At 46.7% G+C, this 14,009-nt stretch overlaps 1 protein-coding gene across 1 annotated transcript; it reads left to right on the plus strand.

Annotated features, from left to right (window-relative positions):
* The first annotated feature begins 3,083 nt into the window (after nucleotides 1–3,083).
* RAB29 (RAB29, member RAS oncogene family) lies at nucleotides 3,084–13,304 on the plus strand. Its single transcript, XM_019546547.1, has 5 exons — nucleotides 3,084–3,367; nucleotides 7,550–7,621; nucleotides 9,368–9,549; nucleotides 11,872–11,993; nucleotides 12,718–13,304. The coding sequence occupies exons 1-5, from the start codon at nucleotides 3,244–3,246 to the stop codon at nucleotides 12,833–12,835; spliced, it is 618 nt and encodes a 205-aa protein (XP_019402092.1). The 5' UTR covers nucleotides 3,084–3,243; the 3' UTR covers nucleotides 12,836–13,304.
* The last annotated feature ends 705 nt before the right edge of the window (nucleotides 13,305–14,009 follow it).

Genomic DNA, 14,009 nt, shown 5'->3' on the forward strand with positions numbered 1-14,009 from the left:
TACTTCTAGGATTTAAGTGTAATACACTCTCTAGGGAGAGTCCTGAATAGCAAAAGCTTTGATGGTCCTTGTTTTAACAAGGGTAGCTGGAGCTTAAAATGAAACCCTACAAGTATAGTGTGGCCTGATGAATCCAAAGTCTTACCAGTACAAAACGTCCTTGCCGTGCCATCATTGCGAAGAAGAGACAAACTCAGACTTCACAGCAACAACATACTGGTTCAGTAAACCTGCAAAGCAGCTTCAGTTTTTATAGTAAAATCCATCCATGAGGATCCCAAAGAACTTGGCTCATTTCCCTCAGCCAGACACCCAACCAGCATGCAGTGCAGCTCGGGCAAAGGGGAAACTTGGTCCAGAAGGCACGGAAAGCCCCTATGGGATGCTCTCCAAGTTGCATAACAGCTAGAAAGCCAACTAAAAAGCCCCTAGAGGATTAGATGCTGCAAGCTGCTGCTGGTCTTAGACTTCAATAAAACAAAAGCACCCAGCACCGGGTTAGAGCAAAGCCTGGCATAGCAAACCTGAATCGAGAGCCCTCAGCAGGGAGAAGGATTCGGCTCCCCCTCCTGGCTGCGCGGACTGAACATTTTTCACCTGCCCTATCAGCCTTTCTCAGCTGAATGGAATTTTACACATTGCTCACATTTGGGGAGTTTTGCGTAATAAAAAAAAAAAAAAGTATGTATATGTGTATACATATGGATGGATGGATACGTGTATACACACACACACAGACTGTTTGGTTTTTTTCATGAGAATTAAAAATGTCCCTGTTGTTGAAAGTTTTTCTGGTAGGGAGATGCCTGTCCAGCTGCAGAGAAACTATTTAAGTGGAGGCCTGCCAACCTGAACTAGGCGGTGCCGGGAGCTAGGCCACGGCGCGGCGGGGGCTGCGGGGTCCCTGAGTACACGGGCAGGAAGAACTGGCATCTCCAAGCGGATTCCAAAAGGCAGCGTGGCCAAATGTCTGTCTGCTGTCCTTGTCTGTGCTAAGGGGTTTGCATCAGCAGCTCAGTCGTGCGACACATCTGACTTAATAACTGATCTGAAACGTGGGGCATTATCCGAATTACCGACGGATGATGCCTAGCTGTCTTCATGATGTTTTCATGTGTGCTCAGTGCAGCTGCCTCTTGATGAAAGGTCTCTTCAACCGCGGCAGGTTTCTCGCAGGTCTCGCTACAGCTTTCTAATCATTCAGGTTTCAGACGTCTCGGACAGGTAAGAAGACAGCAAATACATTGTATGTGTAGCAAGCAACATGTGGCTAACGAAAATGAGAGATTAGAGCCCACCAGCCTTGAAGCATCCCATCTGAAGCTCTGCATTTGTGTGGCTGCCTGTACAGCTGGCATGACTTCCAGACAAAGAACGAAGCTGTTTGTTTTCAGCCACAGGCCGTGCACCCAAACCCTTGACTGGCTTTGTAATTACAGCCTCTGCTGGCAGGGCTGCTCTATTAACATGTGTCTCCTCTTCCTCCACAACGACTTTATCAGGGTCTATGGACCGCGGTACTCTGGTGCACATGCCGCGTGAATGCTAAGCAACCCTCAGAAACCGATGGGGGCCGTTTCCTGCAAACAGCACTGCATTCCTGGCAGCTACAGCCTTTTCTTTCTTTCTTTCAACACTGTGAGCTATTTATTATCCGATGTGGATGTGGTTTGGGACTGCTCACTTGACCAAGGGTCACCTTGAGTTTTCCCGAGGCAAACATTGCAGCAAGAACACGCAGAAACCAAAGAGACTTCATTTAATCCCGGTCACCCATTCCTATCTGAACGGCTGCCCCTGCTACACCTGTCGTACCTGGATTCATGTCTCCGGTTACCCGAACACATGTTGAGCAAGACACGGGTAAAAGTCAGTCTGCATTTTCTTTCCCGTGCGCATGGTGCAGTGGTGGCGTGGGGCAGACAAACCAGAAAGAGGCATGGGATCGAATTTTCTTTTGCAAATGGCCTGTGAATTAGAAGTACCTTCTGCCTTGCTACGCAGTCCACCAGGGATAAAAGCCAGACGCTTGTGCCGCTGTCTCTTTATTCCCTGGGGCTCGCAGGCAGGTTTCTGGAAGGCTATTTTAGCCGACAGAAGCAGGTTTTGAGCCCCTCTTGCTTCCCCCAAACATTAAAAAAAAATAAGGGGGTACAATCCTCCCCCTCTTAAAAGCCAGAGGATTTTTACCATTAAATCCAACGGGACCAGTTTTATTTCATGAGCAGGTTCCTTACAAATCGTAAGATTTGGCTTAAAAATCATGAGCTCTCCTTTCGAAAATCAGATGCGTTTGTGTTCAGACGTGTTTGCCGGCTCATCTTTAAGCCTTTAAGGCCCTTCCGATTTTTCCTCCGCAGCTGGCCCGGCTGTGGCTTTAGCGTCCGGTCAAGACAGAGACACGTCTCCCCAAATGAGAAAAAACCAAAAGACTGTGCGTAGCCATCACGCTGGAGGAGACACGGCGCAGCGACAAAACGGTGACAACGCTGTTTGGTTTTCACGTGCGACTCCCGCAAAACCCCCCCAGCGATGGACTCCATCCAGATCTGTAACGCGTCAGGCAGGTCACAAAACATCCAAATCCCTGCTCGCAGCCGAGGGGAAGAAGTGACTGCGACGAGGGCCGCGGCGGAGAAATGGTTTAGTAAGCGCGCCTACCATGCAAGTTTCTTTGGGCCGACGCGACATCTTTTTGAGTACGTGGCGGGGGAAAAAGTTCTTCGCAAGCTTTTGGCTGCAAGGCCTTAGACCAACAGGGCTGCACAATGTGCCCCCAGCAAATGTGGGAGGGGAGCGCAGCACGTTTGTCCCCATTTCACAGAGGGGGGAAACTGAGGCACAAGGCAACGGCGCCAAGGTGCTGGTTTGGGGCTCTCGAGTTGGAAAGCGTCCCCCCACCAGGGGCTGGGTCCCTCGGGCGTTTCCCCTCCCCGCCGGACTACAGCACCCATCAGCCCCCGCGCGCGGCCCCCCTCCCCGCCCGCCGGGGCGCGGCGCGGCGCCTGCTGGGTGCTGTAGTCCGGCGGCCCCGCCTCAGCCGCTCACGTGACGCGGGGCGGGCGCTGCCTCAGGGGCTGGGCGCTCGCCGGTGCCATGAGGCGGCCGGGGCTCAGCTGGCGCGGGGCGCTGGAGCGCTCTGCCTGCGGCTGGAAGCTGGCCCCGGGGCACTAGAGGGCTCTGCCTGCGGCTGGCGCGGGGCGCTAGAGCGAGTGGCGGGGCCCCGGGCTTGGCCTGGGAGCCATGGGGCATCACGACCGCATGTTCAAAGTGCTGATCGTGGGCGACGTCACGGTGGGGAAGACGTCCCTGGTGCAGCGCTACGCCAACGACAGCTTCGACAAGCACTACAAGTCCACCGTGGGAGGTGAGTCCTGCCCCGCCACGGCCTGCGGGGCCTGGCGCCACGGGCCACGCTCGCAGTGCACAGCTAACCCGAGTGGAGAGGAGAGCTGAAGTTCGTCCGCGAGGTGCAACTTTCTCCTTGGCCCCCTGCTCGCTTCTAAGCTGCCAGCACAGCCTCTCCTTCCTGCCGAGGATGCTCCTTTCCCTCTCCTCCTCCTCTGCATTTCTGGGGATGGCCTTGTCATTTACTAAATTAAAGCATTCCTGCGCGGCTTTGAAGATGGAAAGTGCTGCCCCGCTGGGGAGTGTTATTAAACTTTTCATAGTGGGCTCTTTATCTCGGTCTGTGGTTAAAAAGCCTGCGTGTGGTTTCCCCGTCCCTTGCAAAGACTCCCGTTGTCTCCCTGTGAGTGACTTGTTGGGCCGCGGGCTGCTGGGCTCATCCCGGTACAGCTGCTGCTTGTATTCCCGTAGCTGCTGGGACTTGTAAACACGGCCTGGGAGCTCCTTGGCCCCGGGGGCTGCACAAACCCAGAACCGAAACCTGGGGCCTGCGTAAAGCGCTTTTGAGGGGGGTTTTGGCCTGAAGGAGATTTGCGGGATTTGAAAGGTGTCATGGTCATGGGGGGGCTGTTGTAACACAGGGAGGATACCTGGGACACCTGTAATTACAGCACCGGAAGCACGAGTCAGTTCATCAACAAAGCTTATTTCCTCAAAGAGGTGTGAGTTCTCCCTTTAATAACAAGGCGGCCAGGAGTTTGTAATGAAAAAGAACTCATGGGTGGGGGAGAAAGGAGTTTGCAATGAAGAGCCCGCGGGGGGCGGGAATTACAGGTAATACTGGCGGGGGAGAGGAAACCGGAGACAGGTGTTGCAAACTTGCTCCGCGCCAGGAAGCCTACAAGTCGGTGCTGAGTGAGAAGATGTGTTATTTTTTGTTCTAAGTGTTCACAAGCATTTTTGCACACCTCAATTAAAAAGTGACTAATGTGACACACTTGTCAAGGGGTCTGATTTTTTTTTACTATTTTTTTTTATTTTTGTTTTTGTTTTTTGTTTTAAACGGTCTGAAAAGCAGATCTGTGGTAGTTGCGGGGCTCCCAAAATTGTGATCCAGTCTTGAAACTGGCTCTTATTTCATAGGTAGTCGTGTTGGTGTAAGGCCGTAGGCAGGCGAGGTTCTTTGGGTAAATGTGATATCTTTTAATAAAATGGTTCTTTGCAGGCTTTCGGGTACAAACACCCGTCTTCAGGCAGAGTCTTCCCCTTCTTCAGGGGAGAGTCTTATTCCATAGGTAGTTATCAGCCTATAATTATTCTACTCTACAGTATATGGATCGCTATTTTACATATGGATCTCAAGGTACTTTACACGCCTTATTCATTAGGCCTCTGACAAATGGGTTAGTATTTTTTTTCTAACCTGAAGGGAAGTATCCAGGCATCCTGACTGCACACACTGGTGCAAAGAAGCATCCAGACGAGTTCTGAGTCTGAGTCTGAGATGGTTGCAAACTGGACAGTGAAGACAGGAAGGCAGCTCCTCTCTAAAGCACAATGGTGCAAGCTACAGTTTTATTCAAAAACCCTCTGCCCGACAGCTGCTTTTCAAGGTGCCTCTAATTCGAATGATCTCGTGGCTTGTTGTACAGGAGAATATTGTTACAACAGCTGCCCTAGCAGAAACAAAGCTGCGAACTGCCCCACTAGCAAATCTTGGCCCAGTTTATACCAGTGTTGGGTCTCATCTCTGCTAAAGTCACTTGTGCTGGATGACCTGGTGACTAGCATACTAGTCCTGTGACATGGCTTTGCTCTCTAGTTCCTCCTAGCAAAGTAGCTTGAAAAAATCCTTGTCTGCAGAGAGATCATACTAGTTATGGCCCAGATAGAAGATGATTGTCAGTTACGGTAATCCTCTTTTGAATGCCTTGTAGTCACCCTGCTTCGGTTAAACATTGGCAGCATCTTAGAATCAAACTCGCATCCTGCATTCTTCAGGGGAGGTCATTTGGATGAGTCCAAGGGGGATAGGAAAGATGAAAATTATGGGGATGCTTGTTTTTGAATCTTGTTACAATAAATGACAGTGCAAACATGACACAAGCATGTGTTCCGGGAAGCAAACGTTTACATCCTGTTATGTGTGAATTAAAGACTGGCTGCATTATTTACTGTTGTTAAATACTTGAGGCGGACAAGGGTCTTTGAGTAAAACTGATATCTTTCAGTAGACCAACTCAAATAGATGGAAAAATTCTTCTTTGCAAGCTGTCAGGTTAAATACTTGAAGCACTTGAACATCCCGAAGGTGGAGCTGTGCGTTGATCTTGGAGCTGAGCACCACCATTGCTGCAGCATGGTTGAATGTAGGCAGGATCTTGGTTGTATTCTGTGAGGATTGGTGTGTTTGAAGGCATCAGTCATCATGCAGAGTGCCTGTAAGCTCCATGAGAGATGAATAACCTGCAAAGTACAGGAGGCACCAAGACTTAATTCACATGGTTTATGAGTGGTGCACAATGGAGCCCAGCATGGGTGCCTTTCATCCACTTCATTGCACATTCAGCTTTAATCTTTCTGCTGGGGCATCCAGACTGAAGAACTAGGTCAGAGTTCTTAAAAGTGGGAGCTTGTGCCCCGCTGGGGTAATAGGGCACAAGGGGCTGGATTTGCCCTGCAAAATGTGCATTTATCCAGAACTTTGATCAGTTGAGCAGCAGGAGGGCTGCAGCCCTTATTTCCCCTTCAAAAAGTTGCATAGCAGCTGACTTAGATAATAGCTCTGCTGGCCAGCTTTCCTCCTGATTGTGATGCATCGAATTCTCATTGCTTCCGAAAAATGTAGGTCATGTATGTGTGCATGTGTCTAAACGCGCTAGGCACTCATTAGAATTGATTGGTTTGGGGGGTGAAAGGAGAGAGTGCCTGAAAGAATATAAAACATTGCTCCAGGCAGCACAAAGTGAAGACAGGTGCTGACAAAAAAAAAAGCAAAAAAAAGCTAACTCTGGAAGGGTTCTTGGATTTGTGCAAATTCCAGGCTGTCTACTGACAGAAGGCTGGGCTTATTTTTGATACTGTGATTTATTTTACTTAAGAAAGAAAGAAGCTATTTGGGGTAAATATTTGTATTGGCATTTTTCTTTTAGCTCTGCTCTGAGTGTCTGAATTAAAAACCTCTGAGCAGTGAGGAGAGGCACCATTGGAAGGACTGACCTCTTATTTTAAACTACTCCCATTGTGTGTGTGAGTGTGTGTTTGACCCTTATCAAAAAAATCTGACTAGTTGTGCCTGCTGTTTTAAATTGGGTTAAGGGTACGAAATGTGCAATCTGAATAGCACTTGACTGAATTGTAAAGTAAACCCAGAGGGCTGGGGAAGAGGACAAGGTTGCTCTCAAGCTCCCTCTGTGATAAGATTACCTGTTGCTTCTAGTCTACATTGTTCTGCTCAAGGTTAGACCCTGGGGAGGGGTATGTTTTCTCTCTCTTGTTTTTCTCTCTCTCTTTTTTTTTTTTTTTAAACAAGCCGCAGTTCAAGCCTAGGATTCCTCCCCCAAAGAGCCTTGGGACTCAGGGTCTTTCTGGAAACCAAAAGCTTTCTGTGGGATTTTCACAAAACGCTTGTGGTGAAAGCCCTCTAGTTCTGTTGGAGGCGGTGTTGACTTTGGGGAAACAACTTGCCTAATGCTGAACCCTTTGAAGACTCTTCACCTCAGCTGCCTCTTTTGTAATGGCTAAATCTGCGCTGAGAGAGGGGAAATTAGCTGTTAGTCTGAGGTGGGGCAGAAGGCAGGGTATATGTGCACCTTATAGGATCACTAAATCAGAGATACGTAAGCTTTTGTAAGCAGCTTCATCAGATGCTGTCTGATGTTCTTAGCCCTGTCGATGTTCTCCACCTCTGTGGAGCTGGACCAGTAGATTCCCCATGGGGTACTGTTGTAGGCATAGTGACCATGATATTGTAGGCATGCAGTACTATTGTAGGCATGGTGATAGACCACTATGTGATAATGAGGAAGCTTGTGTACAGAGAAAGAGGAAATGACACGTCGTGTTCATGTATGACCCAATTTAATTTGCCTTTGCCACCCAAATGTGAAGCCTAACTACAGATGCAAAAGATAGGAGGGGGAAGACATGGTGGCTTTGCATAATTTCTAATAAGACTTTCTCTCTGTTTGGGGCCTTTCAGTGGATTTCGCTCTGAAGGTGGTGCAGTGGTCAGAGTCTGAGATCATACGACTTCAGCTTTGGGACATTGCAGGTGAGCCCAGACACACAAGCGACGGGACAACAGAACTTCAAAGCTGTCCGCGCTTTGAAAAGGCCTTCTTCTAAAAGACCCCAAAAAAAAGAATCAGCCTAAACCATCTTTTTTTGGATTGGAGGATAAAAATATTGTGGTGTTTGGTAGTGCCCATCACTAGCTAGCAATGACCATTTTAGTCTTTAATTAAAGGTTTGACTGTAAGGAACATAGCAGTGTTGGTTATACACTATGTAGCACCCTTTCTGTAGCTGTAAAGAAATAAAAAGAGGAAAAAGTGACTTGTAACTGGATATGAGCCTTTTACCTCTTGGATCCTTTTACCTGTTTGGTAGTTATAAGAATCTTATACCTGGTTCTCAATCAGGAGTAAATCCACTGAATTAAATGGTGGCCCAGTGCCATGTCAGGCTACCACAATATCAGCTGTTCGGTGGTCCTTGTGAAGAAAATTTGACTAGCTGCTTAGGATTTATGGAACTAATGGCTGGCTACGTTGCTGTCAAAGAACTCATAGCGATCTCAGTGCTGTACGGGGCACTGGTACAGTCAATCCTCCCTTTGCCGTATGTACGGTGTGAAAGGCAGGCAGAAGAAACCAAGAACATGGTATTCGTACTAACCACCATAAGGGCCTGTAAAGTTACAGACCAATTTTTTTTTTCTTTTTTTTTTAACCCTTGGGGCAGAGCATTGTATTCTGGGATCCTACCTGCCCACTGTCCCACACTGAGTACCTGTGAAGTACTGAGAGAAGGCTTTTCCCTAGGACTTCTGGGGTTATTTTAATTGCCAATCATGAGCTGTGTGTCCCCTGCCTGTTTTGATAGAGTCAAAGCTTGGAACAACCAGTTCCAGATAAACAGTTGGTCTGTTTATAGCTTACCGATGCCTTAACCTATGGTGATGCCTAACTTCACAAGCATCACCCAGCTGTGGGCAGCTGTTATCAAGCTCTTATTTTTAACTGTTGTGGTGAATCATGCAAAAGCGACTTGGTAATAATGGGTGCCACATCCTTTGCATGTTCTTTCTACAGGCACAGCCAAGCAGCGCCTAGCCGAGGCACTACTGAAATGGTTCTGGTAGCAGATCCAAGCCCTAAGAAAGAACTTATTCACTCCATGGTTAAAACTGTACTAGCAGCAGCTGTGGTTTATAGAGTCTCCTAGCAGAGTTTCTCTGAGAAGCATGGATACTTTTCTTTTCCTGACAACTGTGTTTACGTGTATACCACGTGTTTTGAAGCACCGTTTTATTAACCCACGTGGGGTGGGGAGGACACGCATCCCTGTCAACACTGATCAAGAAAATTCCGCTGGAACCCTACTCCCAGCTGTGCTTAGTTTCAAGAACTGCTGCTGTCCACAGGGTTTCCCGGTGTGGGAGGGAAAGCCTCAACTTCTGCAGGAATGACAATGGTGGTGGGAGCGGGTTTGAAAAATAGGCCTGGGAGAAGGTATGATTGAGCATGTGGGAGGGAATTTGAAATGTTCGAGCTGTCGTGCTTCCCAGTGCATTACTGAGACACTTGGGGCAAGATGCTTTTCTATTTGTACCTCAATTTCCCTTAATCTCTTAAGTGGGGGTGGTGGTAGGACACTTTGTTAGAAGGATGCTGTAGCGCACCCTGGCTGAAGTAGGTGGTTGGCCTCAGCTGACTGTGGCTGGGACAGATCCCCAGTGTGGACACATCCAAAAAGACTAGGTTTAAGAACCATCTCTTTTCTACTTCTTCCCCAGGACAGGAGCGCTTTACATCCATGACCCGGCTGTACTACAGAGAGGCATCAGCTTGCGTGATCATGTTTGATGTCACCGACACCAGTACATTCAAGAACAGCCGGAAGTGGAAGCAAGATTTGGACAGCAAGCTCACTTTGCCAAATGGGAGCCCTGTGCCTTGTTTACTGCTGGCCAATAAAGTGAGCAAGTCTCGATGTGCTTTGTACATACCTACGCTGGGAGAAGAGGCGTGGGAGGGGAGGATGATGGGGGGCGTTAATCTAACGTAGGGAAGGAGACCACCTCCTCTGCACGTTGCCAGAGTACCTTGGAGCCTTGCTAGTACTTTCCTGGTCCATTGTGTTGCACCTCCCTTCCCTTAATTGGCAAGGGCCTCCTGAGCCAGGACCAGGGCGTTCATTATTGGCCTTGGTTCTTAAGTGAATGAAAAACTCTGAGGGGAGTGAATCTGTTTGAGAGGCCTGGCCGTCCCATGACTAACCAGGCACTGGGGCAGAGTTTGCTCCTAGAACAAAAGCAGTATCGCTTGATTCTTTGAGGAAAACTCGTCCCAGGAACAGTTTGGGGGAAGGAAGAAGTCAAGCCCTGCTAGGAGCATTCTCAAAATCCGCTCCCCCGTTCTCCACCACCCCCCTCAAATCATGATTGCTCCTGTTTGAAAGTGTGTTAGATAATTTTGTGATGTGGAAATAGTTCAGAAAGGTAGATCCATCTGGCCGGAGATTCCTTGCAGAATTGGCCTCTGCCTGGCAAGATATCCTTTTTCTGGTTTGATTGGCAGCTGGCTCACCTGGCAGCATTTCTCACTCACTATTGGTTTGTTTCATAGCAGCTTTAAAATGCTGAGTTGGGCACAAGCAGTTATATTTTTTTTTTCCTCCTTGCCCTAGATAAATGCTAGAGAATGTGTTGTAGAGAATAGTACTGGCTGACAGGAAGACGGACCAGTTGCAACCCTACGCAGGGCCCCTCTGTTTTAGGATTTGATACTGCCACGCATGACTGTCACCTTTGAGCTCCTTTCACATTTAGTTTAGATGATTCTCCTTGTGCATCTTGAGCCAGCAAAATGTTTCACTAAAGACTGGTTGGAGGAGATACTTGTCCTTTTGTGGCCAGATTTTCAGATTCCATCAATTGTTTGCAAAGTAAGCTCAAAATCCATTAATAAATAAAAGAATAAATGAATGAATGAATAAATAAATAAGCAGTTCAGGCTAAAGCCTAAATATGGTTTGGCTTTTCACTGCAAGTGGAACTATGTTGTATTTAACCTGTGTTCTAGCACTAGCTGTTGATGTAAGCTATCATGATTTATAAACTGAACTTAAAAACTGTTTAGGATGGTGACTAGGCTACTTTTTTTAAAAATCATCACCCTGGCTTCAAAAAAACCCAAAAAACCAGAAGCTCCTTTAGCAAACATTGAGCTCATCCCTGTGTAAAAGGAGTTAGGTCAATACTGAATATTGTCCAAAACTGGAGCCTTGTTTGCTGTATGCTGCTAAATGATCACTGGATCTTGGTCCATTAGTTGGGCCCAGTTCAGAGCAGCTGGTAGAGAACTGGCAGTGAAGAGTGCTCAAACAAGGAGGCCGTCTCGGGAATCTTCCTTCTGCTGTATTGTCAGAGAAGGCTTGCAAGGCTTTTCCACCCACTCAGGTCTTGCATCAGTTTAGGAAGAGCTGGTATAATAGGACAGTTAAAGCAGGAGTATACGACCAATCTGATGTTTTCCAGTTACTTTGAATTTTGTGAGAGAGGTGCCCTCGGTTTCAGCGTGTAAATCATTTGCAGCTTTCTCTTGCGTTTAAAAATTACCTTCAGTAATACCTTCACGCTACAGAGCTTTCTCTTCTCTGTTCTAATATTGGCTCAAAAGACCTGTTTAAGGTTCAGCTTGATACTTGTACAGTTTGAGGGATGAAGTCTAAAATCTGAAATTGGCCAACAACCAGTTAGTAAAGAGGTGATAAAGGGAACAGCGTGTTTTACAGGCATGTACTTCCCCTGGCAACTTGTTTGAGAGGGCTGCCTCTTGACAGCCGACTGTAAAGAACTTGAGCTCTGTCTGCACTAAGGAAGTGTGTACAGCAGTGTAACTAAAACAGTGTAACTGGATGTAGTGCAACCCCCTGGAAACAGTCTGTACCTGCACATTGTACTTCTCTGTTTGCTTCAGTGCAATAGCAGTGATGGGTACAGTCCTGTCTATGAAACTGCAGCAATGAAATTGCTGTTTTGGATGAGTGAGAACTGTTGCTTTTCCCACTCTGCAAGGATCTCCAAACCATCTGAGTTTGTCACAGGTATCTCACCCCAGATAAATGCATTAGCTTTTACAAAAAACCTGTGTACCAACAGCTCTAAGAAATCCCTGTTATATCATAGTCTGTGTGGAGGGCTGTCTGAACAAAGACAAATATATGTGGCAGAAAAAAGCTCGCTCTTCTTGTTTAAGATTGAAAAGTTTAATTTGAAGTGACTGTCTTGTTTTACAGAGTGACCTTTCCCCCTGGGCAGTGACCAGGGAAGAGATAGATCAGTTCAGCAAGGAGAATGGCTTCTCTGGTTGGATTGAAACATCTGTCAAGGAAAACAAGAATGTTAATGAGTCTATGAGGTAGGTGTAATTGGTTTTGGTGATGCATAAGAGGGTTAACTCCCCTCTCTTCCCAATATCTCTGTCTTACTGGATACTAATTACACCATCAGCAGGTAACAGATACTAGCAATAATGTATTCCTAAATCTCCTAAAGGGAAACTACAGTCCAAAGGTTGGTAGTTCTTTTCTCCTCATTTAAGATGTGGCATGCTTTGGAAAATAACGTTCTTTAAAAACAGTATAATACATGTTTTTATCTGCTGGTCTTTACTAGGAGAACAGGTGCTATCATGTAAGAAATTAGATGTTATGGCATGGCATTCCTTCAGTGGAGTTATGTCAGCAGATAATTTGGCCTTTTAATTTTTATTATGACTTATGAACAGGTGTAAGACTGTCAGGGGACCAATATAATGGTCAAGCCGTGAAAATGGAGGTTTCTCTACGAAAGCCTTGCGAGTGCCTCGGTCCTGAGCAGGAGGGAACCTGCATCCAGGGTTAGATGGCTCCTTTGGTCTCTGTGGTGTATACAGCCATTGACTTCTCTTACGATGCTGCCAGTGAGTCTCCAGCACTGGTACTGTCTGTGATGGGGATGCGAGATTGGGTCTCCTGATTATATGGCCTAGTGCCTTATGACTTGAACTCGTGCAGTAATGGCAAGATACTTCTAGTCACATATTTGACTAAGGCTGTGTGGTCCATTGCTGCCTTATAACATCATCTTTTGTTGTTTTCTAGGGTTCTGGTGGAAAAGATGATATCATCATCCACAGGTGATAGAGACTCCTCTGTTTCTGGCCAGGGGGATTATATTAATCTAAAGGATGCCTCCTCACCTGGTTGGGCTTGTTGCTAGTTGCACTTTCTTCTCTCTCTGCTTCAAACCCAATGGGAATCTTTCTTCATTCCCCATACGCTTTTTTCATTCAGCATTGGCCTTTTTTACACGATCCTCCATTATTTCCTGTTCAGTGCATGCTCATATTCAGTAAAGCATTGCTTGCAGTGACCTGGGGAGAATTTCTCTTTAGCTGACTAGCAACCAGAAGCTCTGCCACAAATCAGCTCGGTCAGCTCCTGTGGTTCTGTTCAGCTGCGTGACTCGGGTTAACACCTTTTGAAGTAAGAGTTCTCTGCTTCCTCATGTAACGTGACTGGATACGAATGGAGGAAGTAATTATTAGTATCTGCACTTTCCAACTAAACAGAGCCTTCCTTCTTTGAAAAGCTACTACAGCAATCTTTGTTATGAAAGCAAAGATCAAGCAGTTTGCCTGTGTCTCTGGATTCCCAGTGTGGCATTACGGTAAATCCTCTTTTATTTCTCACTTTGGATCTGCATATCTCTAAATTAACTACATAGGAAATGCCGGGACTTTTCATCATCTGTGACAATTGTGCTTGGGGGATGCAGCAAGACGCTTTCTAGTCGCAAAGTGCTTATATTAGTGGCCCATATTGTGTTGCCTTATTTCAGAAGGAATTGCCCTGAACTTGGGCATTTCTATAGCAGAACTTTCACGTGTGTGCATGGACTGCAGTACTCAGAACAAAGGAACTGCATACTAGCTCAATAATTGTCTAGACTACAAACTAACTCAAGAGTTGCCTTTTGTCTGTTACATCTATCCATTTGTCTTTAACCTGAACATGCAGTTTTTAAATGTACTGGTCTGATGCCACTTTCGTGGGGTGTCCAGCAGTGAATGAGGAAAAGGTTGTAAACTGCCTTGTTTTGTAGGACAATAAGACTTTTATATCACCTTCCACCCTCTAATATTAAACCACTTTACAAATGCCAATGAATTGCTTCTTCACAACCATTCTGGAGTGGTGAGTGAAGCCTTAGGTGGTTGTGGTGATATGGCTGTCTGAATGCCCACCTGCTGCTTTTAGTGATCCAAGGGAAAACACAGAAAGAAGCAGGCTTAGGAGGGCAGAAGGAAGTGATGGAGAAAACTCTCATTTGCCTTTCTGATGCCTGTTATTCTCCTTGCATGGTCTGTGTACTCATTGTTAATGAATGACTT

Source organism: Crocodylus porosus, unplaced genomic scaffold (genome assembly GCF_001723895.1).
Source record: "Crocodylus porosus isolate Cpor-Errol unplaced genomic scaffold, CroPor_comp1, whole genome shotgun sequence".
Taxonomy (NCBI): Eukaryota; Metazoa; Chordata; order Crocodylia; family Crocodylidae; genus Crocodylus; species Crocodylus porosus.